Genomic DNA, 27,513 nt, shown 5'->3' with positions numbered 1-27,513 from the left:
CGATGGCTGTAACAACCCTGAAATGTTATAACTAATGTTTTGCTCTGTGGTGTAACTTCATTTTGTTTTAGATTAGGTCCTTTGAGTCAATAGCACTGATAAAGGACCCATTTGTTTGCTCAAAGTCTGCACAAACACCGCCCCTGCGATCTGCAGCTGTACACATGCAATATCCCCACTTTTCCTTTAACACCCTGAGAGCACACAGAGATCAGTGTGGGTCTATGATACAGCCCCTGACAGCCATCAGCACCCAGCTGTAGATAGCTCTATCTTGTTTGGTTGAAAGTCACCTCCCTGTTTTTCCTTAGCAGCCCTATTCTTAGTGCAAGCCCCCTGGCACAGAAAGCTGCAACTGGCAAGGAGGAATTGCTCAGCTTAGAAATCAACAGCAAAGTCCTGGGCAATCACAATGGCTTGCTCTGCTGATAGGACCTTTGAGCCAGCTCAGGTTCATGCCAAGTAGAGCCACATTATGCGGACGCACACCACTGATGGCCAGCACTCCATATCCCCACCCCATTGCTGTAAATGTAACCCCACGATGGGAGCCTAGAATGGGGGCCACTCTGGAACAGATGCCAGTTTTGCTGCCAGCGGGGGGCAACAGAGAGGTGAACCCTCTTCTCTCCTCCATCCAATCCTACTGCCTCAGCAGGGACATGTGTTTCTTGCACACATGCAGTTTGGTTTACACCCATTAACCCGTGAGGCTGGCTAGGCTAAGCTTGTTCAGCCCACTACTGAGATTTTGTGCTTGTTTAGCCTTTTGTTATAACATTCCCTGACCCATCTAGCCTCCCCCTCTGCATTTCCCTTAGGAATTCCCCATCTCCCTCTTACTGCAACTTATCCCTATATTTGGACCAGAATAATTCATTGTAGAATGCAACTGGCTGGGGATGCTGCAAAGGCCACTCTGCTCCAGAACCAGAGGAATGAGGCTACTGGGAAGCAGGAGTTACCCTTTCCTCTCCACTACCCACTTCATTACTAGGGTTAAGACTCTGCTCTTTGTCAGACCGGCTAGCGAGTCTCTCCGGGCAGCTTCAAGGAGTTTTAGAGCAGGAGGAGAGTTTGAGCAAGACCACTTTTGGGGTTGCTGCTGCAAATATTAAAGCTCCTCTACTCCAATGTGGACCTTGTGACCAGGTCTGCAGGATCCATGCTAAGCTGGAGGTCCCAGGAGGAAGCCAGAGTTATCGTTCTCAGTCTGCTGAGATATCCATAAACCTGGCAGCATTTCTGCTCCATTTTCTGGCGTAGCCAAAGCGAGGCCATTGCTAAAAGGCCATAGGACAGGAGTAAGTCTCCACTGAGCACAGGAGAACCCTTACTCCTGACAAAGATAGCTCCATCTCTGCAGGACATGTGCTGGGGCAAGCCAAAGGAGGGTGTAGGTGGCTGGGAAAAGGGGACATGGCCAGGCTAGATCCATGTCCTGAAGTTCTAGATCCATGTCCTACAACAAAGCAAGCTGGATGGGGTACTGAAACAGCAGCACAAGTTGGGACAGCCCCTGGGCCACATGACCTGCCTCCAAATCCTGTATAGGGGAGATACAAGCAGCTTTCCTTCTGAACCTGCACCAGCAGAAACATCAGCCACAGTGAGCACTGGGCATAGCCTGAAGAGACTCTAGTTTTATTTGCAGAGTTCAATCCAAGATACTTGAGAAGTTTGTGCTGGGGGAGTAGCAGCAAAGCAGGCCATTCCAAGGGGGTTTGGTATTAGGATTTGCAAATAATGGTTGCATGAGGGAAAGTCTAGTGTTAGCGATTTTCCTAGGTGTCTCAGGAGCAAGTGTCTCACCCAGGAAGGCCCTGTAGCCATTGCTATCTTCTCTGCTGCCCCATCAAGACTGAAGCTGAGTGTCACCATGTAGTGAAATTGCCTGCCCAGAGCTGAATATAGGCAGATCCATGGCTGTATCTCAGAAATGCAGGCTTCTCACTGCACTCAAGTGCCCAGGTGAAAATGGATTTGAGGCTGATCAGCTGGGGCAAACCCATCAAAGGCTGGACTGGTGTGTGTGTGTGTGTGTGTGTGAGACAGAGAGCTGAGCTCGGCCTGGGAATCCCAAGGGGGAACCTAGAATGCCCAACAACAGCAGCACGGATGAAAGGACAGTGGGCTTCCTAGTTTTGGCCACTGAATTTCAACACTGCTTAGGAATAAGAGACAAGGAGCTCTGTCCTGGCCAGATACCAAGGGGCCTTCTTAGCCAGTAGTGGCTGGAAGAAAGGACAGAAGATCCTGGCCCAGATTGTTAAGCCCCTTAAAATAAGTTGGCAGTTTCCCACTTTGGCTCCCGCCATGGTTAAGGAAGCAAAGAGGCTCCCTCTGTAGCGAAGGGGAAGGGCCTCAAACTTGCTCTGCAAACTCTCCTCGGTCCTAGACAAAGTGATGAACACAAAGGTCAAAAATCCTGGGGGCGTAAAGAAAAATAAATACTGGAAGGATCTGGTTTCCTGGCTCAGCCCCTAGACGCTGTGTCTGAGCAGTCGGATCACATCCGGCCCTTGGCTGGAGCTGGCACAGGCGACAGGCTAACCCCGCTGGCAGCTGCGGAAACATAGCATGTGGTGAGCACCCCCTTAGCATGCAGGCAGGGAGAGGTCCGCGTTCCAAGGATTAAAGCAGAGGACAAAGCCCTGGCAGAACTAGAGAGAGCTGCTTGGAAGGAGCATGTTTTATGGAGCCCTCCATAGTCCCTTGTTCTTCACCACACCTGGCAGCTCAGCACACCAACTATTCCAGAGTTTCTTCCACCAGCACAGGACTCTCAGTCCCACAGAGACACTCCCATCTCTCTCTGTGGGCAACTGGTCCCACACACCCAGCAACACAACAGACAGGACCTTTCTATTCATCGTTGCGGCAGGCCTGCAGAGTTGCAGTGTGCAGAGACCCTGTTGGATCCCCCTCATTTAAAAGAGTGAGGGGCTGGCAGTGTAGCTTTCTGAGTGAGGCATCCTCAGCTCCGAAATAGCTTGGGCACTTGGATCTTCAGGGCATGCTGCATCTCTGCTCTACCTATGCCTCCAGCAACCTTGGGGCTTGCTGCCAGCTTCTGGGCAGGGTGGGTGAGATGTGTGTGTGAGAGGCTGTGTGGTTGGTAGAGGGTTCTTGGCTCTCAAGGTCAGAGGAAGACAGCACAATACTGGTTAATTGGAATCTTGTTATATGTCAGGGCACTTAGTTCTTTCGGTAGGGGCTACTTTTATTATGATTACGGATATGGTTATGTCACGGTAAAATTAGGCAAAGTTCATGGAACGGTCATGGTAAAAATGTACAAAATCAGGGTCTGGTCGCAGCAACCAAAAACTCAAAACCTCAGCTGGGTGTCACTGATCGACCTACAGACTGGGTGGCCTGCTTAGCGGAGTCAGGGGGTGCTCCCTCCCAGAACCCCACCACCCAGGGCTGACATCTAAGCTGAAGAACTTGCAAACATTTGTTAAAGTCATGGAATCCGTGACCTCCGCAACCAAATCACACCCTGAATTAGTGTGGAAAGCCAACAGGAGCCAAGCCATGCTCTCTTGCCAGTTGGCATCTAGCATTGAAATCACTTCCCCCCCCTCCACCCGCCCTATATCTCCCTGCACCCTTCATTTGTTGGAAGTGAATGCAAGGCAGAGTTTGCTTCCAGCAGAGTTAGAGTTGGTAAGTGATGTTGCAGGGCTGGGCCCGTCCAGCTGCACTGGTCCCCACAGAGAGGTGGAAAGAGACAGTTTGGCAGTGCTTGCTTGGTTCCTGGCTCATCCTGTGGCAGAAAAGCCCACTGCCCAGACACTCCAGTTCTCAGAGGCGATGCTTTAATCTTCAGCTCTCTCAGAAGGAGCCGGATTTTTACTGGGACCAGCCTATCCAGGTTCATAGAGATGGTGAGTCAGCAACCCAGAGTAACAGAGAAAGGATCAGCTGACAGGCATCTCCCCAGTCCTGGATTCCTGATGCTTTTCATCTCCCCCTAATGAATGGCCACTGTGCCTCAAGGGTGGTGTAGAAGAAGCCACTCACCTAGAAGGTGCTTCATGACTGCCTGGTTGTGCTCCCAGAGGCTGTTGAAGGTGCCCCAGCGTGAGTGGCCATCGGGCACTGGGTTTGTCTTGATCCACCCACCACAGGCATAGCTGAAGAAATCCTCACAAGGATTCACTGTCCGATCCAGGGAGCTCAGAATGGAACTGGTCACGGAGATGCAGGCTTCCGTCAGACACACCTGGGGTGGCCCTGGAAGGGAGAGCACAGAACCATCAAAGCCACCTTGGCGGGAAAAACCAGCCCAGCCAAGCATAGGAACAGTTTGGCTTAATACCTTTGGTTGAAACCAGAGCTCCCTGGGAAGACCATGGCCTCGAGGGAGGGCAGGGCCTGAGACAAGCCCAATGGAACAAGCTGTGTACGGAGCAGTTCAGATTTCTGGACACACGTACAATTTGACCTTTTGGCTACTTCTGTTTGCAAGTTAGCCTCATTCCTCCCTTCCCTACTTAGGGTCTCAGATCCCTTTTAAAAGGGTGTTGAGTGGGGGGAGGACCTATCAAACTATCCTACAGTGGATCACTGCAGGGCCAAGCAATGCAGGATGGAGAGGGCTTAAAGTCACTCCTATTTTACCATAGTGTCATTTCCTACCAATGCCAGGGCAATCTGGCTGATTGCAGCCAGAGGAATGTTGCCCTTTAATTCATATGGAGGTGGGGGCAGCTCACAAGCTCTTTACACATCTTGAAATAGGTCTGCAAAGCAGCCGTTGAGTGACCTCCCTCTGCCCATCCAAAGGACGCCCAAAGGGGTGCCGGGCTGGTGAACTGGCATCTCCCGAGAATAGCATCCTCCTTCCAGCCATGTTTCCGCCAGCAGCATCTCTCAGCCCTACCCCAGAAAGGCCCTTGTGGCAGGGGAAGGTGGGTAGCCCATTTAAAACCTGAGGCTTCTGAGTCTGACTGCAAGGATGCTGATGGCAGCAATGGATCTATGATCTGACCTGCCCGCAAGGCTCAGCTGTAGCTCCTGACTCACTTCCACAGCACCCACCATCAGAGCTCTCCCCAGAGTCATCCTGCAGCCCATGCAAAAGAAGGACTTACTGTCTCTGTACTGGAATCCCAGGGCTAAGACACAGGCCAGTAGACTGAGTGCTAGAACCACGACCAGGACCATGAGACGCTTCTCAATGTGAGTGCGCTCCGTCCAGCAACTCCTGCTGCTCCCAGAGCCACGGAAATTTACCTAGAGAGGGAAATGGAAGAGTCAGTCCAATTCCTGTCGCATAGCAATGGCAGGAATGTCTGCACCTTCCCACTAGGTTAGTATCCCTTGAACAGGGGTCTACGAAGAAAACTTCCCCGTCACATTATCCTGTTGCTATAGATCAGTATATTAAGTGAATCATAGAAGATTAGGGCTGGAAGGGACCTCAGGAGGTCATCTAGTCCAGCCCCCTGCTCAAAGCAGGACCAACCCCAACTCAATCAGGGCTTTGTCAAGCTGGGCCTTAAAAATTCTAAGGATGGAGATTCCACCACCTGCCTGGTTAACCCATTCCAGTGCTTAACCACCCTCCTAGTGAAAAAGGTTTTCCTAATATCCAATCTAGACCTCCCCCACTGTAACTTGAGACAATTGCTCCTTGTTTGGTCATCTGCCACCACTCAGAACAGCCTAGCTCCATCCTCCCTGGAATCCCCTTTCAGGTAGTTAAAGGCTGTTATCAAATCCCCCCCTCATTCTTTTCTGCAGACTAAACAAGCACGGTTCCTTCAGCCTCTCCTCATAAGTCTTATGCTCCAGCCCCCTAATCATTTTTGTTTCCCTCTGCTGGATTCTCTCCAATTTGTCCACATCCTTCTCTAGTGGGGGGCTTCAAACTGGACACAATACTCCAAATGTGGCCTCACCAGTGCATAATAGAGGGAAATAATCACTGACGCTGTTCAGATTCTCACACACACACAGCAGAGATGCCAGTTATGGAAGGTAACGGGGGTAGTTTATTTAAAATGGTCTGAAAACGTATCACTTATTTCTCATGCAACAGGAGCTGTTAGCATTGCTACACACAGACAGTCCTGCACAGAGCACTGTGAAAAAGTCACTTGCAGTTCAGCAACACTCCAAATTCTTTGGTGAGGGTTGATAGAAGGAGGTGGAAGAACCTAGTTAAAGCTTGTGAACTGGAAAGAACTTTGCACTAACCAGAAATCCTAACAGGAAGGGAGGCACAATCAGAGGAAACGCACCCAGAACACTGGAAATTGAAATATTTCAGACCTCGTCAGTTCTAGAGCCATCACCTGTTACCAGTTAGAGATGTTTTTGGGAATGTTTTCATCAGCCGTGTGAGGAGGAGTTTTCCAGGAGCCAAGCCACTTACTGCACTTGGAAACTTCAGGCCCAGCTCCCTAGCTCCACAGGTGCTACAAGCCAGAGATGGATGCATTTGTGTGGTTTATAACCTCCCTGCCATTACCTAAACACTTCCAATTGACTGGAAATCAGATGAAGGAACGACTGGAGAATGGCTGCATAGAGTGGCTTTGCAGAGTTCCCTGCTGGTTCATGAGTAACTGATTAGGCAAATCCCTTTACCTCAAGGCAATGGAAGACTTTCTCCTAATGTGGGCCACATGAGAATGCAGGGTCAGGCTATTATGGTGCTGCAGCATTGAATAACAAATCCTGGAACCCAGAGATGGAAGAGACATATTAGGGCATCAGTGTACCCAAGCAGGATTGTTCGTTCTAGTACTTCTTCTGTAGCTACACCCAGGCTGGGGGGAAGGTTGGTCTAGTGGTTGGGGTGCTGGCCTGGCACTCAAGATGTGGATCCAATTCCTGTTGCTTAGCACATTTGCAAAAAACATCCAGAGTGAGTAAATCCAGGATAAATCTTGATCTTACAGCAGTGCCAGCCACTTACACATCACCTGCCCAGAGCTGAGCTGGGAATGGGGGTTATTCCATGGCCATCACTAGAGCTACACTGATGTATGCCAGCTGAGGAGCTGACCCCCCGTGCTTAACTGGGGAACAGAGGTTTTTTTAAAAATCCTGTTAGTTTACTTGGCAGTGCCACCTATCCTAGAGGGGAAGGATGACCCAGGGATTAGAGCACCAACCTTGGTTGGCCCGGCTCAGTTCCCTGTTCTGTCACAGGCTTCCTGTGAGCTTGGGTAAGTCATTTCAGGCATATCTACACTGCATGCAAAGGTGAACTCTTCACTCAGATTAGCTAACTGGGGTTAAAATAGCAATGAAGACACAGCAACTTGGGTTTGTAGCCAGACTTCAATCCCAGGCTGCACTAGGTTTTAATTTGAGCTGCTAACACAAGTTAAAAGCCAAGATGCTGCATCTTCACTCCTATTTTAACCTGAGCTGGCTAACAGGAATTAACAACAGACCTTTTTTTTCAGTGTAGATGTACTCAGTCTCTCTGTGCCTCAGTTTCCCATCTGTATAATGTGGATAAGAGTCCTGCCCACAAAGGTGTGGGAGGATAAATATATTAAAGGTGGAGGGATGCACCGATGCCGTGGTAACAGAGGCCATAGAGGCATCTAAAGCAGGTACTGAGAGTAACTATCTAGGGCTGTCATTTCCTATGCATAAGGGCGGTGGCGGAAACACAGGAGTCACCCACATGGCTTATTTATTATGGCTGACTCTGGCTTGGCCAGCCCCCAGCCAGCCACATCAGTGAGGCTCTGGTCCATCTGCTCCTAAAGCCAGTTTCAGGTGGTCTCTCTCTTTAAGTGTGGCCCCTGTTCCTCCTCCAACAGCTGACAACTGCCACACCAGCATGACTGGCCCAGCAGCACAGCTTGGGTGTAGGAAATCTGCTCCTTTAAGGCCCCCCCGCCACTCCCTGCCAGCAGCCACTGCACCAGCACTGCTCTCGCTGGCCATTCCTCCAGACAGCTTGGGAGGGGAAGCACCTCGGGCAGCAAAATACATTGAGTGGGCTTAATATTTGCCCTGCCCTGCACCATCTGCCCTAGGTGGCAACCCTGGCCTGGCAGCGCCCTCCAGTTGTAGAAACCATCAGCAGGAAATAGAGAGGTGAGAAGACAGCTGCCTGGACATAGAGAGACCCCATCTCCTGCGGCCTTTCGAGGAGCAGAGCTCTCAAGGCCTGAGAATTGCAGCCAAGCGGGGAGCAAAGGGGCTTTCCCTGGGCAAGGGAAGATTGAGTCATAGGAACCACCAGAAAACCTAGTCTAACCTCCTGGATATGATCACCCAGCCATCCTACACCCCCTGCAGCCACTGGACTTAGATCAACGTATTACAGCCCCGCAGAGTGCAGGGCCCCTGAGCACATGACACACTTGCCCTGATAAGTTCTCTTTGAGCCCACCTGTCTGCAGCAAGCCTGCTGACCACTCTCAGTGAACGTGAGACACTATCCTGGCCCTCCGGCAGAAAGGCAAGGCCTTGATGGGAACTGAGGAAGGGAGGCAAGCAGGGGAGATGAGGAGAACGGCGTTCCTTTGGAACTGACCCAGTCCACGCTGAACTCAGAGCAACAAGGCTGTTGATGGTTTTGAGTAGGAAGCTTTAGTGCTTTTGCTCCAGCTATGGCCAAATAGCTCTGGCCCAATGGGACCCTGGGCCCACAGCACTAGGCTAAGCGACAATGCACTGCATTTGTGAGATCAGAGAGGTTACAGACTATGCTTCATGCCCCACAGGTGGCACGCTATGCTGGGTCTGAAGTCACTATCCTAAGCAAGACATGGAAGTGATAGAGCTGTACCGATACAGCTTTGCCACTGTAAGGTTTATGTGTAGACTAGCCCGAAGAAATTTAGCATCTCAGGGCTTGTCTACACTTAAAATGCTACAGCAGCATAACTGCAACATTTCAGTATAGACAGTGCTGATGCTGACAGGAGAGATTCTCCCACCAGCACAGATAATCGACCTCCCTAAGAGGTGGTAGCTAGGTCGATGGAAGCCTAGTGCTATGTACATTGGGACACAGGTCAGGTTGACTATGTCACTCGGGGTGTGGATTTTTCACACCCAGAATGACATAGCTGAATCAATGTAATTTGCTAGTAAAGACCAGCCCTGAGTCAGTCTTTTTTGTCCCAGGGAGCTTAACAATGGAGCAACTGACACTTCAAGTTTTCCATATAATTAAACTTAATTGAAGTCTTGTGCATAGGCTATATTTTAAGAAAGTAGATTGTAATTAAGCTATTTAATTACTGTATCTAATTGTTCTGATTTTGTAGCCTCCAGCCAGGCTTAAGTGTCGTCACCGAGATAGAGGTAACTCAGCCAATCACCCCCTTTCCTCTACACCTGATTTGCATTCAATAAATCCTAATTGTTGTAACGACTGTGGTATGAAGGAGACAGGACATGGGTCAGGAATTCTTACTGGCAGAAGTCTTGACCGTAGCATCACCATTTTTTTGAGGATTGTGGTAGTACACTATACTGGGCATAGGTGCGTGAAATGCTCCCCAGGGCACTGCTGCCTCAGCTCTACTATGCATTGAATCTGCACTACCAGGGAAGTTGAGGCAGGCGTGTAGAGGGAGCCCTTAAAGCACAAAGCCATTGGGACTCAGAGACTGGGCTTGCCCTGCTCCCCCCGCCTTCACATAGCATCAGCCTCACTCATCCAGCCCTTTTAAGTCCCTAAATCACTTGCAAATTAAGGGCCACATTCCCCAGTAGACTTTGGCTACTGTGTGTTGTTCTGGCAATGCAAAGCAGCTGCACGCACAGGTAAATTAGCTAGTGTCCGTGGCTACGCAGGGCTGATTTGGTGCACTGCTAGATCTGCCCTTAGTTAGATCATTGAAAAAAATATGAAGATTGGCACTATATATGGTCAGCTTCTCGGAAATGACACATGGCAGCACTCGTGGTGGGCTTTCTGTTTCATGTGACATTTTTAATAATTAACAAAGCACTCAGGAAATTCCCAGACCCCCAAAAAAGGCTGAGTGTGTACAGCATATGTGGTGTATTGACATTGTCAGTTGTTTTTGTTCTGCATTTGTACAGCACCAAGCCCCACGGAGTCCTGGTCTGTGACTGGGGCTGATAAGTGCCACCATCCCACAAAAACTACATAATCAGGGTATGTATCAGTAACTCAATGATTAACTCAAAACACATGCTAGAGATGTTATAATTAATCCAACAAAAAGAATCTCAAACTAAAGAAATTCCCAAAGTAAGGCTACACTTAAATCTAAACTTAACTTTGACTCTGGGTTTCTAATACTTGTTGTTAGCAGAATTACACAACTCCTCTAATATTTTTACCCTAAATTGATGTACTGTTAAATTTAACTCCGTCTCACTCTATTTTATGTCTGTGGGTAGTCTGTAGAGCCCTGGCAGTGTTGTACGCTAGGACTTAGGAATGTGAGAATTACTGCACTGGAACAAAGCAGTGATCGATAAAGACCAGTCTCCATCTGTGGATAAGGTTAATGATTACCTTAGTTTTTTGTATACAAGGTGCCACCAGGACTGTAACCATTGCCCTGCAGGAGGCTCCCCTCCCCCCAACAGATTTCAACCACCAGAGAGACATTACAAGCGCAAAAAAAAAAAAAAAAAAAAAAAAAAAAAAAAAAAGTTGAGGCACACCAACTCCTGCACCATTTAATCAAAGCAGCCATGTGAGTTTACTGCAGCAACTCCTGTCCTCCTTTCGCTCTTCATGTCATCTCTTAGCTTGGCCTGAAAACCCATCAGGGCAGGGACACTTGTAAAATACCGTGCATGCTCAAGGTACTGCAATACGCTGGCTTTTCGCCAAGTGTCGGAGACACTGGACTCCAGCCAGGACTGTTTATTACTAGAGAAGAATATCTTGCACTCTTCCTACTGTTCAGTTAAGAGTTGGGAGAGTAGAGGGAGGGGTGTAGGTGAAAGATATGCAACCTCTCTGGAAGACTAGCCTTCAATAGCTGCAGAGCCCCTTACCCAGAGCAAACTTGGAGGTACGTTGTATCTTTGATGTGCATTATTGTGTCTCCTCAGTTAGACATGTTATCCCCTTACCAGTCAGCCAGGCGTTGGCCACAGGTCTCCAGTGGTGAAAGGTCTTTGCACTGACCTATTGTATAGCTGAGTTCCTGCGAAGTAGTCGGGCCAGCCTCCCTTGCAGTGCCTCAGGGATGCAGCAAGGAATAGGCTCCAGCGTATGGACAACAGAAGTTATGCACCTCTGACTCAGAACCAAGAGTTCAGAGCAGGGCCTTGCAGCTGATGCGCACAGTACAGATACAATAGATAAGAGCAGCAAGACACTCAATGTTGCAGCTCCTGGTAGCAGATGAAAGTCAGCTTGCTTTCTGCCATTGAGCCTGACAGCTGCAGAAATTCACGGCACTATGGGAAGTCTAACTTTCCCCACAGTCCCTTTTCAAAGAGTTTCTCCCATTGTTTTGGAGGAACCAGACTGAAACTAGAGTAATGTCCTTTCAAGAAGGAATAACGATTCAGTTGCAGCAATATTTGTGTGCCCACCCTCCCCGGCCTGCAGGAACAAGCTCTGCAGGCTGGGGCATATAGATGGTGCGTGGGAACAGGAGAGCTGCATTCAGAGGGATGGGCAGGAGAAAAGGTCAGACAACACTAGTGCCCAAAGAACAGTGCCAGCCAATGATGAGAGGTTGAGGAGGCAGCCAGAAAAACACCGCTGAAGCAGAACACAACGGAGGCCAATAAAAGGTAACAGGAATAGCTACTCAAAAAGCACCAGTGAAACCTAGCACAATAGCAAGAAATGCAGCCATGCCATCTCAAGAGAGACTTCACAAACTGTGCAAGGCCTGGTTAACCCTTGGCCAGAGACTGAGATACCCAAGTGCTGCAGGAGGTATTGTTGGCCGCCATCTTGACCGACACACCAGGATTGAACTGGGGACCTCCAGAACTAGAAGCATAAATCCTCTACAGTTTGAGCTAAACAGTCAGGCCATTAGGGACTGTAACAGACTTGAGACCTCTGGGGATCAGGCTTCGTTGGGAGGGGGAACGTCACATCATTCTTTGGAGCTAGTGCTCACCTAGGGCCCCTCCCGGTGCTAGGGGATGCTATACTGCAGGAGTGCTCTCACCAGCAATGTTAAAATTGAGACGCTGGCTCATTTATTTGCAGTGAACACTTGTACTATTGGATCATCCAAAGGTCTCAGTAAGGATCAAGGCCCCATTGCACTCAGTGCTGTACAGAGAGAGACACACAATTCCTGGCATGGAGGGCTTGCAATCCTGAAGATCAGGAGTTAACCTTGGCAGCATGGCCTCATTCCAAATGGGAAGTTACTAGTGCTGGGCTATTTGCTGGGAAAAAAACTAATTAACTAATGAAGCCTCTTCCCCCTTTGCAGGTAACTTGCAAGCAGACCAACTTTTTACAAGTTTTTGGTTCAACTGACTTTATAGGAACATACTGGATTGCAGCCTGTGCTGACAGAAAAATATCTGCTCTGGTTATCTGTGGGCCATGACTGGTCACCCAAGTCACATGTGGTCATTGCTGCTCCCTGTTTGAATGACAAACCAATGAACAGGAAAGGATGTGGGGAGAAATCCAAAATGGTGGCACTCCGAGCTTTTGTTTTGACTCTGTACAGCACCTAGCACAATGGAATCCTGGTGCAGGACTGGGGCTTCTCAGTACGACGATAATACAAGCAAGAAATAATTCTAATCTCTGGTGCAAACACATTTGAGAATATTCATGAGACCTTAGCATTCTTAGACCTCCTTGCAAACAACCAATCATACCACTAAGGACTGTGAATACAGTTAACATTATGGATCCAGATCTCCAGCTGACTTCAATGGAGCTGTGCCAGTTTACACCACCCAGGGATCAGGCCCAATGTTTTTATTTAAAAAATGGTCACACCTTTTTGTTGGATTTGTCGAGTGCTAGTAACTTTCTGCCAGTTTAAATTCTCCCCCTGGAAGTTTCTGTTGAATACAGAACACGTTGCCTCGTCTTCTAATTAGAGCTATGCTAAATCTAATGACTGCTGCGTTCTACCCCAGAGGTGGTTGCACTTTTGGATGAAGATATTTCCACATTGTTTGGATGTTAAAAAATGGGAGGGGTGGGACTGAGAATTTTGCCATGGACTTGAATAGGAGCATGGTTGGGTCTTACAGGCTATAAAACACTTTGGGATGCAAAGTGCTACCTAAAAGCAGGATGAAGAGAAGAGATGACAGGGTATCTCAGGGTATATCTACACTGGAATAAAAGACACACAAAACACAGCCACAACTAGCCCAAGTCATCTGATCCTCCCTTCTCGTGGGATCCCAGAGTCTGGGATCCAACCCAAGCCCATATGTCTGCACAGCAATTTTACAACCCTACAGCCTGAGCCCCGCACACGCAACCCAGCTGACCCAGACCAGTCGCTGGTGTTTAATTATACCGTAGCATAGATATATCCACAGAGGCTAAGGAATTCCTTTTCCTAGCACTACTCGCACTTTCCTAGTACTTTTCCCTTAGACTAGCATTCCAGTTCTCTTCCACTAGCTCCTTTGATTGGAAGGAGCATTTTTAAAAGCCGCAAGTAGTTGTCCCCAGGCATTGTAACCTGGTCACAACTGTTCTGACTCAGAGAAAGATTTGCGCTGTTATATTCCCTGGAAGATTATTATATTGCTTAAAAGTACTATAGATGGGTTTGGAGCATCTGGCTATCTGCAGGTCTTACACAGTGTCCTGCTGTGCAGGTCTCTCACACTGCATGCTCAGTTGCTCCTGATTGTCACTAATTAATGCAGTATTTTCAGTGCTAGGAGCCAGCCACATCCTCTTTAACTGGAAGTCATTAGCACAAGAAAATGCTCTGTACTCTCCACCCTCATTATGCACCCACTGAATTGAGTTACTCCATAGGTGACTGGCTCTGAATACGAGACCAAACCAGTATGTGCACAACATAATGTTTATGCTACAGTTAATATAAACCTTCTGCATAGATTTTAATAAAGCTGTTTCCAGCAGATCTGTCTTCAGAGAGCTCCTAAACCCAGGTTTTATGTCTTTATGGCTGCTTAGATACAGCAACCCTGTCAAACCCAGCAGGCTTTGTGAGGCATGAGATGATTTACTGCATGTAGCTGAGTGATTTTTCCATACCAGTTTAGATCTCCAGTTCCCGGAACTGACAAAACATCCTATCTAGCAGCTGCACATATCAGACGGGAGACAGGTTGTGACTCCCTCTCCACTGAGCCTCAACAGTAAAGGGAGGTTACTTACTGTAACTGGTGGTTCTTCAAGAGGTGTAGTCCCTATTTGGATTCCAGATGTGGGTGCGCATGAGCGCCGGAACTGTTTGAAATAGTCTCCATTGACCCGCGCACTCCAAGTGTCCCACGTGGTGCGTCCGGGTCTTGTGTGGCTGCGCAGGTCAATGCACCTTCCATTCCCTCTTACCAGCAGGCGCTAAGCCTGCAGCAGAGCGGATGGGGGGCGGGATTGGAATCCAGATAGGGTCCACACCTCTCGAAGAACCATCAGTCACAGTAATTAACCGCCCTTTCTTCTTTGAGTGCTGGTCGCTATGGGTAGCAGTAGTGTAGTGAGTAGTATTCAGTTAGGAGGTGGTAACAAGGGCTCACTAGCTGCAAGAATTTTTAGGACTGCTCAGCCAACTGCCTCATCTGCAGCTGCAGACTGGGATATAGTGTAATGAGTGGTGAACATGCTTATGGAGGACCATGTTGCCACTTTACAAACGTCCTGCCGTGAGATGTCCACGAGTAGGGCTGACGTGGTGCCCTGAGCTCTGGTAGAGAGGCCCATAATGCCCGGCAGCATAGATACTTGTGAGATGGAGTAGCATTCTGTGATGCAGAGGGCAACCCATTTAGAGAAGCGTTGGGACGAGAGGCGTGGCCCTGGCAGTGCTCTCTATAGTGAGAAAGTCTGGGCAAGGTTCAGAAAGTGCGTATGGTCTTGGCAGAAGGCAAGTGCGTGGTGTACATCAAGAGTGTGTAAGCTGTGAGCTCTGGCAGAGGTGTGTGGTTTCGGGTAGAAGGTCGGGAGATGGATGGTCTGGTTGAGATGGAATGGGGAGGCTACTTTAGGGAGAAACTTAGCGTGGAGTCATAGGCAGACTTTATCCTTATGGAACACTGTAAAGGGTGGTTCTGTCATCGTGGCAGCTCGTTTGCTGATTCTTCGTGCAGAGGTGATAGCCACTAAGATTACCTTCATGGTTAAGTGAGCGAGCGAGCGAGCATGTGGTGAGAGGCTCAAAGGGTGATCAGGCGAGAGCTGATGGGAGAAGGCTGAGGTCCCATGTAGGGGTGGGTCTGCTAACCACAGGGAAAGCATTAAGGAGACCACGAAGGAATCGAGTCGTGGCTGGGAATGGTTGATAGGCAGAAGGAACGCGCTTATAGCAGCCAGGTGGACTTGAATGGAGGAGAGGGCAAGGAGATAGTCGAGGATAATTGGTATGGACACTGAGTTCAGGAAGTGATGATTACCTGATGCCCGCTCCGTAAATCGTAGCCACTTGGCTTGGTAGCAGGCCCTGGTAGTGGGATGGTGACTATAGGTAAGTACATCCCGTACCAATGTGGAGCATGCATTATCTGTTTGCAAGCCCCATCCAAATACCAGGCTGTGAGGTGATGGATGTCCGGGTTGGGCGGTGCAGTCGACCTGGTGGTTGTGTTGTGTTCAGGAGAATGGCAGGTGCATGGGTGAGTGGATGGACAGGTGAAGGAGGTCTGTGAACCAGCACTGGCGGGGCCAGAAGGGGGCTATGAAGTATGAGAGTTGCTCAGTCCCGCCTCCCTTTGCGAAGTTCTTGTAGGAAAAGTGGAATGGGAGGGAAGATGTAACATAGGCCTGGTGTCCAGGGGAGGCGAGCATCTACTTGCGAGCCCTGTTGAGGGCGCCCCCTGGAGCAGAAGAGGAGAAGTTTGTGACTGGAGACTGTTATGCAGAGATCCCATCTTGGCATGACCCACTGATGAAAGATGGATTGGAGAGTGGGATTGCGAAGCTCCCATTTGTGGTTGTGATGGAAGAAGCAGCTGAGGATATCCACTAGGTTGTTGTCTGTCCCCGGCAAGTGGGTTGCATGTAGTACGATGCGGTGTCACAGTCACCAGTTCCAGAGTTGTATTGCTTCATAACAGAGGGTTGGTGATCTGGCACTGCCCCGTTTGTTAATATAAACGGCTGTGGTCATATTGTCCGAGAGAAGCTGAGAAGAGCCAGTCATCTAGGTAAGGATAAAGGGAATGGCCCAGGAGTCTCATATGCGCTGCCACCACCACAGCGTAGACCTTCGTGAACACTCTGGGTAGCAATCCTGAAGGGAAGAAGTACATGAAATTGGTAATAATGATGTCCCACCATAAAACGAAGAAACTTGCAGTGGGCAGAGTGGATGTCCACGTGGAAATATGCATCCTTCATATCAAGAGCCAGGAACCATGCTCTGGGGGAATGAATCAGTTTAGTTTCCACAGATCCAGGATGGGCCAGAGAGCGCCTTCTTTCTTCAGTATGAGAAAGTAAGGGGAGTAGAAGCACTGCCCTAACAACAGTGTGGGACCGGTTCTATGGCTCATTTTTCAAACAGGGTGGGTGCTTCCCCCTGCAAGGTGTCCAGTTGTGCCAGGTGTGCCCAGTTGGCTTGGGATGGGTGGCAAGGGGGAAAGGAATGGATTCTATCAAGTATCCTTTGAATATGATATCTAGAACCCATCAATCAGTGATAATCTTGCTCCAATTGTGGGCAATGAGGTCAAGACAGCACCCGAAAATGATTGGGGAAGCCAATGGAGTGGGATAAGGTTCACAGTTCTCTATGTAGGAGTCAAAAGTGTCTCGAGAGTCGCTGATGTGGATGTTGTCGAGGTGGAGGCAGCAGAGAACCTTGGCCTGCACGGTTGATCTTGTTGGAGTGGCAGATAGGATTGATAGGTGGGTCGGGTGGGATACCACGGGCAAAAAGAAGTCCTGTCCTGGTAGTGGGCGGAGTCCAGGGTGTATAGGCCCAACGACCTTAGCGTGGCTCAGGAATCCTTCAATGAGTGCAGATTCTTGTCAGTCTTCTCATTAAAAACAATTTTTGGTTGTCAAAGAGGAGGTCCTCTAGGGTGGTTTGGACCTCTTTGGGGAGTCCCTTCGTAACACTACTTCTGAGGCCAGGAAACGCGCCACCATACCAGCAACATTGACCTCTGCTTGGAGCGCGACTGTGGCCACTAATTTTCCTTCATCAACGAGGGATCTGAAGTCATGCTATTTGTCCTCCAGCAGGGAGGCCTGGAACGCCGCCAGGTTTGAGTACCACAGTAACTGGCAATTCTGAATTGTAAGCCCGCAGAAAATTAGACCTTCCTCAGCATCAGGTCGAGTTTCCTGGCAGTCCAGTCCTGTGGGATTGTTCTGAAGTGCTGCTATCTGGCATGCTGCATGGCTGCTTGCACTATAAAGGGAGTTAGGGGTGGACAGACGAAAAAGAAATCGGTGTCCTTGACTGGGACAAAATAACGTCTCTTAGCATGTTTAGGTTTAGGACTGCAGGATGCTGGGGCATGCCAGATTGTTTGGGCCTGTTGAAGGATTGCCTTATGGATTGGAAGTGTGATCCATGAAGGCCCCGTAGAACTCGTACTCGTAGATGTCCAAGAACTCACCTTGGGGGTCTTTTACATCTTCTACCGTGAGGTTCAGGGCCGTTGCCATCCGGCAAAGGACGTCCTGAATTGCCAATAATCATCAGGCAGGGAAAGCGTGGGAGGGATGAGCGCCTCCATCTGGAGATGAAGATGCTCCCATCAGTTCCAATGGTTCCAAGGGCATCATCATGCCTGTGACTCTTCACAGATGGAGGAAGAGTACTCCGATGTAGGTCTGCAGTGTGGTGGTGCTCCAGGAGCTTGATGAGGGTCCCAGTGTTGCCAGTAAGGTCAGGCATATTGTTTCCTTTTACCAGCAGTCCACTCTGTATTGGAACCAACATTCTGCCTGTGGTGCGTATGATAGTAAATATGCATGGTGTTGATACCGTGGACTCCGGGTTGGAGAAAATGATGGTCCCGGCTCTGAGGACCACTCTGAGTGCTGCTCAGGAAATGGCGGCGTTGATGGTACGAGTGGTCGAGCTGGTAGTTCCTGGAGGAGCAGAGGTTCATCTGCCAGAGACGGTGGTTGCATGGTCTCCCGTGATCCCTGGATAGGCAGGGAGCTGTCCAAAGGCAGAAACAGTTCAGCTGTAGCAGTGAGAGGCGACAGCCTGTGGTAGTGGGGAAGCGCTCGGTCTTGAGCAGAGCAAATTTGATAGGCCCAGTGGAGTCAGCGATGTCTAGGGAGCCGGCAGTGCACCAGACGTCGTGGCAGCCATGGGCTCTGGTCCTACCAGGTGTTTCATTTTCCATTCTGCCTTGGACTTCTTCAGAGCAGGTGCCTGTGTGTCAGTACATGAATTCTCGCCCGGCTTGTCTCTGCTCGGGGAGGTAACGCTGCACTGGGGGTGGATCTGACCAAGGATCCACCCTTGTGCCCATGGCTATGTTTCTTATGAATCTTATGGGTCTTATTTGTTGCTGCTGGCCTCATCGGAGCCGAACCCGTGGGGCACATACGCACTGCTGGTGCTGCCAGGTGTTCTGGCAGGTCCATTGGTGCCATTTCTGTGTGTGCATGCAGATGCATTGCATCCCCCATGAGATGTTTCCAGAGTTTAAGTTCTCTAGCTTCTCGGATTCGTGATGGAAAAAAGAGTGACAGATGGAGCATCATGTGACAACGTGAGCCTCACCCAGGCAATAAAGGCAGTGTTAGTGCTCATCGCTGGTGGGAAGGACTGCAGCCAAGAAGCATAGCTCTTGAACTCGACCTGCCTGGGCATAGCCCCCCGGAATGGGTGGGACGCCTCAGATGTCTTCCCGTGGTGGTCGTTGGTTGTCCTAACTAACTAACTAACTTATTTTCCCCTAAACTATTACAAAACTATGCTCTAACTACAGCTATGAAGAATAAAACTCACTTTTTTTTTTTCCCTTGGTGATGCAGATCGAATTCAAAGAGGAGAGGGGTTCCGACTCTGGACATCCAGTGGTAAGAGGGAACTGAGGGGTGTCAACCCAAGCAGCTGCACAAACCTGGACACTATGTGGGACACGCAGAGCACACGGGTCAACGGAGACTACTTCAAACAGTTCCAGCTCTGGCGCACATGTGCGCCCACATCTGGAATCTCCATGGGGACCAGCATGTAAAGAAGAACTTGGAGATGCTATTTTACATGCTTGGAGGCAGCGATTCTTAACTTCATACACAACCAGCATGGTCTCTCAGGCCCGATTGCTACAGTGCCTCTGAATTAGTTGGTCCCTGTGAAATGCTAGCTGCCAACTCTTGGTAAGTGATTCTGATCCAAACTCTGAGGGATCTTGCTAGCTAGAGAAAATGACTGGAGACATCCTGAGGTGGCTTCTGCGTGTGGCTGCAGGGAAATTAGAGACTTAACTTATGAATGTTTCTTCCTACCTAGTGTGGCAAATTTCCAGCTCTGCTCTAGGGGCTCCCACACTTTCCCCTCTTGTGGTGGGTCACGGTGTGTCACCTTTTGTCCCTGTTTCTGAATGGCTGCTCCGGTAGCGCCCAGTGCTTGAGGTTATGATTCTTTCCCCTGGTCTACTTCCCACTCTGCTCCTTCAGCTTTTTGGCTCCCTGCCCTCCTTCCCCTTTGGCCCTCCTGCCTGGGGACTCTCTGTCTCTTCTCCCCTCCCCCCAACTGAGATGTCCCTCTGCCCTGTCTGAGCAGGGTCTCTGTGCCCTTGAGCCAGGGGTTTGGGAGGCAAGCCGCCTTCCCAGCATTTCCCTTCACTGGTTTCCAAGTCCTCCAGTCAGTTCCAGCACTCCTCCAATACTACCATCAACTCCCTGCACTCTCTCCCCCTTGTCTGGCTGGAGCAGGGGGTTTTTAATCAGGTCCCTGGCAGGGCCTTGATTGGCCTCAGGTGTTCTAATTGACCTGTAGTAATCTCTCCTAAGTCCACAGGGAACAAGGCTCTGATCCTTCTGGGGCTTGTATACTTCCCATCGATCACTCTCCTGCTGCATCACACTAGGAACCACTACTTCAGAGAGGGGGTGAGGTCTGAGTGTGGCTGCATTCACTCTGGGAACACATGCCTCCTCTGAGCACCAGAACCTGCTTGGGCATGCATGCAACTCCTTGGTAATGGGCACATCCAGTGCAGCCCCTGTAAGATGGAGAGTCTCTTTCTCCAAGTGCCTTTTTAAAAACTGATCTCTTGCCCTTATAATGTCCTCCATTCTTTACAGGCTAGAAGACATGAAGGAGAGCCCCCCACCCTCCCCAAGGCAATACCTTCAGATGTTTAACGGCATGCCCCACCCCAACACATCCATTGAACGAGGAAGAATCCTGTACCCAGCTGACCTTGCCGAGGAGAACTGAGGCTGGCTGAGTGAAATGGCTGCTTGCTAGAGCACCAAGAGAAAGGACGACCCAGTGTTTAGGGCTCAGTCATAGATGTCCTGTGTGACCTTGGGCAAGTCACTTACAGCCTGTCTGTGCCTGCCCTGCCTCCCAGGGATGTGTGAGGATAGGTACATGAACGATTGAAAACAATGTGCTCCAATACCACAATGATGGGTATCCCTTAGATAGACAGGGCTGACACCTACAAGAAGGACCATGATCAGAACTTCCCTCTGCCTTGTCGTCCAGCATCAGAACCCCCTTGCACCTGCTACACTTCACTTCACTAGCAATGCAGAGGCACTGCACTGTCTCCTGAATCTCCAGCAGCACTTCCTGGAGCACCAGGATCCTCCTGGACTCAGAAATGCTCCCTTATCTCCCGGCATCAGCCAGACCGCGGTAAGTTTCACACTCATAGTTCTATCAATGCACTCAGTTCAGCCCTGTAGTATTTTATTAGCTATTCCTTTATCTGAAGAAGACTCAGGGCTTGGAACAGGGAGGGGTGGTGTATAAAGTGGTGGAATTCTCCAACATCCCATCTCTCCTGGCCTGTGGAACACAGCAGATGTGAGAGTTTGCTTGCCAGTTCTAGACCCTGGTGTGCAGTTGCCCCCTCAATTTATTTCAAGGGACCAGGAAAGTCAGAGAGGGCAGCATCACAATGCAAGCTAAGAGGAAAACTGTACTGGATTCATTCAGGCAAACATAGGATTTTTTCCTTCTTAGAAAGGATCCTTCAGGCCTTATCAGGTCACTGGTATTAATGCCTTGTTTTCATAATTTTTTCAGGCCAGAAGGGACCAATATGACCATCTGGTCTGACTCCTGCACAGCACAGGCTGGAGAATTTCACCCAGTGATTTGTACTTGGGCTAGAGCAGCTCTGTAATAACAGCATCCAATCAGGAGTCAAAGACTCTGAGCAATGGAGGATTTACTGCATCCTTTGGCAAGTTGTGCTGAGGGTTAATTACCTTCACTGTTCAAAACCTGCATCTGATTTTAGTCTGAACTGGGCTTCTACTTTCAGCCACTGGATCTTATTCTGCCTTTGTCTGTGTGCTTAGAGAGCCCTCCGGTACCAGAAACCTCCTCCCTGCCTCGATGACTGTAGACAGTGATCAGGCAGGATGAGACAGGGTTTACCCTGGGGCTAATCCAGTCCTTCCATTGGCCAGGGACCCAGCAGATGGTGTGGAATCAGCTGAGGATAGATTGGACAGCTCTGGAGGACGAGCAGGCACAAAGCAGAGGCCCCACTGCTCATCTCACCTATGGGTCAGGCTCTGCACCTTACTGTGTGTCAGCTGGGCTGCTCCAGGTGCCTGCCAGGTCAAAGCTTTGGCCCAGGTGGGAGGGAGGAATTGTGCAGGCAAACTGAGGGTTTCTAGGAGTTCCCACATCACCATGGAGACTAAGGGATGGAAGGATGCCCTCCTCACGGCCTCTCCACGGACACTGGTGGAGTTACACCAAAGCTGGAGTCAGGCCACGACCATTTGCATTGAAGTCAGTGTGCCTAAGGCAATTGACTGCTGACAGACAGCCCTGGGCCAATGGTGGGATAGGGGTGATGGCCGAGGAGGGAGAATTCAAGGGACTATCTGGGAGGGCAAATGCAGAAAGCAAAAATTGCTTGTTGACAGTGTTCCCCGCTCAGCCTTTGCTCGAGCTCAGATTCAGTGAGCCCCAACGTGTCTCCAGCCTCGGCTGGCCAGGTCTCTGCATGGCTCCACCCTCAGCCAAGTGTAAACAGGCGGCACTTTCCCCTAGCTGTGCCATGGGAGAGCAGGCCAGGCGCATGTAGAGGCAGGAAGCAGCCCAGAGAGAAGCACCTGCTCCTGAGGATAGGGTGAATGGGGCTTCCAGGGTCACGAGGTAGAGGGATGTAGGGGAGGGGGCAGCGGGCCCATTCTGAGCCCTTGCATCACTGGAGGAAAGTTCCTTCCTATCAGCAAGGCGCAAATGCCCTGCACAGCCCACTTGCTCATGGTATGGTGGCAGGACAATCATTGTGTATGGAATGACCTTACAGTCACATTGCATGCAAAGCGGAGTGTCATGGACTGGATCTCCTACCTGGATTCCATTAGGGTAAACTTCTCCCTCCCCGATCGAGTCTACAAGATCTTCCTCATCCAGCGTGGCCCGCTTGTAGGTAGACATCTGAAATGTCAAATGGAGAACAGATTCCTTTAGCACTTCCATTGCAAGGAGCACCTGGGGCTGCTGGGGTGGGACCGGCCAGCCAGCCAGACACTGCTTTGTGAACCAGGCAGCTCGGACATCAGCTCAGCCCTTGCTGGTTGGATCCCCACCTCATGTGATCTTTGCTCATACTAAGAAGCTGGTGATTCCAGAGCCATCTGTCCAAGCATTCCCAGGTAAATCTCTGAACAAAGTTAATCAAGGCAACCTCCCCGTTCTCCCTGGATCAGCTCTGCAGATCCTCCCCAGAGAGGCGAAGTGGATTGGCACCTGAGACTGCCTTTGGCTGGGACATCCGCCCAGCCAGGTTGTAAGTCCTCCTTTGTGCTGAATCCAAATGACTGAGCTATAACGTTACCTAAGAATAATTCGAATCTGAAGAGACTACAAAAAGGCACAAGAAAGTCAGCCCACCCACAGCCAAAACCATCCACCCCCACGTATCTTATGCAGCCCTCCTCTTAGCCCTGAGTAAACTTTCTCTTTCAATGGGAAGAAGGACTCCTGTGCAGAGAGAGGAACTGCCAAGCTCAGCCTGGGAACATCAGACATGCACGTTTCAAAACACAGGATCAGGGAGTGAGCCAGAGAAGAGGAAGTAAAATAAAGTCTGCCTGTGTTTGTAAAGCTGCATTCCACAGCCGGAGCCAAGGCATTGTTTCAGAGGCCAGCCTGCTTTTCTCACTGTTAGCTCCACCCCTGCCCCGGCTCCATTCCTAACTGCCCCGTCCCTCTGGCTTATCTAACAAGCCAGGGCTGCTCTCTGGAGAGGAGACCGAGGTAGAGGCAGATGGCATGGCCAGAGAAGTAGATGGTTCTCATGTCATCACCCCAGTGATATACCAATCATTTCACCCACATGCTGGACCTTTCCACATGGGCTACTACCTCTTCACAGATCGATTTCTCTGGATTGACTGAGCGGTCAGTGAAGACCCACTCAGTCGATCCAGAAATCGGCGTATTAAGACCACCTTCTCAAGTGGCGTAACGCTGCGTCGATGGGAGTTATGCAAGTTTTTTGCGTAGCTTGCGTAACTCTGGTCGACTGCTGCAGAATCTCGAAGGTAAGTGTAGACAAGCCCGTAGTCACACATGCTGAGTGTGCCATGCCAGCCTGGAGCTTGCACCTGTGTGGAGTATGGCTGGGTGTCCTAGCTGGCAGGATTGTCTCAGCTTTGAGGGACCACCCCAGATGGTTTGAAACTGGGATACTGTGCTGGATTCTACTGAGCCAACCAGGAGGGCATCCTACCACTCCTGCCCAACTTCTCCAACTCTCCCACCACCTCCTACCTTCCCAGCTATCAAGTCTAGGCGCTACCCAATCTTCCAAAGAGCATCGAGTCCTCCAGCCACCCCACCCCTGCCACTGCCCCAAGCCTTCCTGAATGCAGTAACAGCAAAGATGTGCCCTGGCTCCAGCTTTAGAGGTCAAATCCTGCTGCCCTAATCTAGGCTCCCTCATTTAAATACTTGTCCTGAGTAGTCCCCATCCAGACTGCTGCTGTTTCTGAATGGCTCTAAGTGGGCACTGCCAGAATTAGCAATGTGTCCAGCCCCACACCCTGGATCTGAGCATACTCAGTTTCTAGGCTTTGCAGTTCAGGTTGCTCTCTAGCCAGACCCAAATGAAAGTGCTGCCTTTTGAGGTGATGAGAAATGCACCATGACTGAGGTCACAGCAGGAGAGGGGCAGGTAGCTGACAAGTCAGCAGCTTATTATTTGATGGCTACTGCAGGAAATCAGGGCGTGAACCACTGGGGCGAGGATGGGAAACCACATCCTCAGCTCGGGTTTAGGAGCCTGGACAGGGATTCATGGAAACCAAGCACCTGTGAAAAGGGCATGGCGGTGGTTTCACTCCAACAGGAGGCCATGCAAAACTCTGGAGTCCGCCGTGATACCTGGTCTCTTCAGACTCCAGGCACGCCTGGGAGGCCTGAGTGCATGAACACTCTTGGACCGAGCTGCAGGTTGGCAGAGCCCAGCATACGTTAGAGAAGCACTGAGCCTTCTCACACTTAGCTCTGCTTCCCAGGCCTCCCTATGAACCCCAAGAAACAGTCCATATCTGCAGTACTGTGCTCTGATATGCCTCCTCCTCACCACTAGCCTACCCCAAATGTGTCCCTTATGCTACAGCCTGGGACTAGGGCAGATGCTGAAGAGTCCCTTCACATGGGGAGTATTCCTGGAGGCTCTTTCCAGCTCCCTTACCCTACCAGAGCAGTGTAAAGAGGCCTGAGCAGGATAGAGAACTTGCCTTGGAGGATGCAAGGAAAAATCCTAGCTCCCTTCAAAAGGCCCCAAGCCCATGTGCAGACAGCCCCCCTCCTCCCTGCATTTCCATACAAGTCTAATTGAAAGTCTGATTCCCTCTATTCTTCTCTCTTCCCCCAAGCAGATAATCAAGGTGAAGTTGCAGACCTCCTCCTCCTGATGCACCTTCAGCCTCCTCCCAGCCCACTCACACACAGGCCCAGAGCAGGCCCAGAGCACGGATAGAAAGGGGAGAGAGTGCAGTTTGCTCACATAGCAGCACTGAGCCCTGTGGGTCTGAGTTTCCCCTGCCTTAGACCTGGGAGCCCCTTCTGCCTGGGGCATAAGAGCGGATGCTATTGGTCCAGTTAGATCGGATCCTACCTGGCTTTGGCCAGTGCCAGTGTCTCCCTGAGCTGTAAGGCAGAGAGCAATCGAACTCACTGACTTCACCCTGCCCTCCACCCATGGCCTCGGTCACACAGGCTGCCTTGGCACTAGACTGCCAAGCCAGTACATTGTGCCACTCCCCTTGCGTTATTTGCCTGTGGCCTTGACATAAATTTCCCAGCACAGGCAGGAATCTCAGCCTATTGGACAGACTTGCTGCTAAGAGACAGCTCCAGCAGTGGCAGGTAAGGGGTTAACCAGGAAACTCTAGCCTGACAACAATTTGCTAGTCATCCTAATTCTGAAACGCTTCTTCCTCCCTTCCCACATGTCCCATAAACATTCCCCTTCTATATTAAACAGAACATTCACACCCAGCCCCTGCCACAGCTAACCTTGCTCATGCTTTCTGGCAAGCAGCTGCCTCCACTCAGCCTCTTTAAATATCCTGCAGGATATTGCACCTGGGTTTTAATTCCTCAGTCGATGACTGGTGCTATCCCCCTACAGCATTCCCCATTCAAAACACTGATAAACAGACAGAGGCCCCAGCAAGGTCTTGGCCATTTACGAATTGGCTAATACCGATGTAGAGCATATTCTTAATATACTCCTGCCTTTCATCACTGCATCAGCGACAACTGTGAAGTTAATTTCAACCACCTCTCTAGAACCCTGTAAACATTAAAATCAGGGCATAGGAGGGAAATGTTTAGAGATCAACTTCATTTCAACATGCGTTTTGCCTTTGAAGAAATTCCAGGTTTCTGATTTCTGATACGAGAATGTTCCAAGGCAAACAGGCCAAACGAACCAAACAGAGATGTAATCATCAGGCCTGTACGCATTGCAGCCACGGATCCTGAGGCTACAGCTAGTCTGTGTGGGACGGAGCTCCAGCGAAGTCAAGAGGGGTCATCCCCCTGCACAGCTTACAGGGGTCAGAGAGGGAAAAGCCTCAACGAGCTGGTTCTTCATGCAGAGTTGAATCCGAAGGTGTCGGTTACGTGCTCCTTACACTTGAATACATTTTCACACCCTGTTTCAGTGTTCAAATACTGCCTGAGAAACACAGTGAGCCACTAAGTTAACTGAACGAACAGTGTGGGCTAGGGTGTGCCAGGCCTTTTCTACCCCGCTGGAGGCATTGCTGCCCTGACCTGACATACTCTCCCACCCACAGGACGAGTCACCTGGCAAAGAGGGACAGTCAGTGAGGTGAGATCTCCAAGCTCCGCCTAGAGGAGCCATGCTGGATATGTCTGCACTGGAAAGGCGACAGCAGCACAGCTGTAGCGCTGTGGTGGAGGCACTTGGGCCGGCTTAGTTACTTTGCAGAGGGCGTGACATTTTGCGCAGCACTAAGTGATGTCATTAAGACCAGCCCCAGCGCTCCGGCCCTGACAGAACCAAGGCTGGATTGTCCAGCTGCTAGAAGAGCCAGGATGAGGCAGTGGCCAGTCAGGGACCCCCAGGCAAGATAAGGAGGCTTGCTTGCTGCTGGGACAGGAGAGGAGGGGCCTAGGACCTTCAGTTAAAGCATGTTTATTTTGTCCTGGTGTTTAAAAGGCCTGGCTGCCATTTTTTATTTGAATTTTAATGAACTCTTACTAGATTAGAAGGGGCTGTCAGCACAAAATGCCTCGTTCCTGGCCAGCTTTGATGAAGTGCTTCTCTTCTAGGCTACTTTTCATCCAGTTTTACAAATGGGGAAACTGAGGCACAGAGGCTCTGACTCCCAAGGTCACAGACTGAGCCCTGGCCCACTCCCACTGGAGTCAGGATAGGTTTTGTCACCAACTTTCATAGGAGCAGTTTGGGGTCATAAAATCAGTGTAAAAGCCAGGGTTAAAACCTAGGCTTCCCAGCCCTGTATGCTAAAGACCCCAGTGGCTGCCTCAGTGCTTGCAGCTCCATTTCAGTGTAGCCACAGAGAAACCACTGGAATTATAGGACTTTAAATTATGGACAGAAGAGCAAGGCTGTTCTTGTGGTTAACACCCAGGGCTCAGGAGATCCAAGTCTCCACCACACACTCCCTGTATGATCTTGGGCAAGTCACTTGTCCAGTTCCCCCTCTGTAAAATAGGAGTAATGAAACTTGCTGTCTCCCACCCTCCACCTGCATTGTCCGTTCAG

The 27,513-nt window shown here is 50.1% G+C and overlaps 1 protein-coding gene across 2 annotated transcripts in view; it reads right to left on the bottom strand.

The window, feature by feature from the left end:
• Positions 1-27,513, bottom strand: part of ECE1 (endothelin converting enzyme 1) — a 114,413-nt gene that overhangs the window by 40,807 nt on the left and 46,093 nt on the right. Inside the window, exons 2-4 of one of the 2 annotated variants that reach the window (XM_067566970.1) lie at positions 22,593-22,679; positions 5,103-5,244; positions 4,030-4,242 (exon numbers count right to left, since the gene is read on the bottom strand). In XM_067566970.1, coding sequence (XP_067423071.1) covers positions 4,030-4,242; positions 5,103-5,244; positions 22,593-22,679 — 442 coding nt within the window. Of the gene's footprint in view, positions 1-4,029; positions 4,243-5,102; positions 5,245-22,592; positions 22,722-27,513 lie in introns of those variants that run through there. The other variant, XM_067566969.1, reaches the window with a different exon arrangement.

The sequence above is a fragment of the Emydura macquarii genome, unplaced genomic scaffold (assembly GCF_026122565.2).
Source record: "Emydura macquarii macquarii isolate MOO-44397 ecotype Brisbane River unplaced genomic scaffold, CSIRO-AGI_Emac_v2 contig_2768, whole genome shotgun sequence".
In the NCBI taxonomy this organism is placed as follows: Eukaryota; Metazoa; Chordata; order Testudines; family Chelidae; genus Emydura; species Emydura macquarii.
The sequence above is the reverse complement of the archived record's forward strand: the minus strand, read 5'-3'. Positions and strand labels throughout refer to the sequence as shown.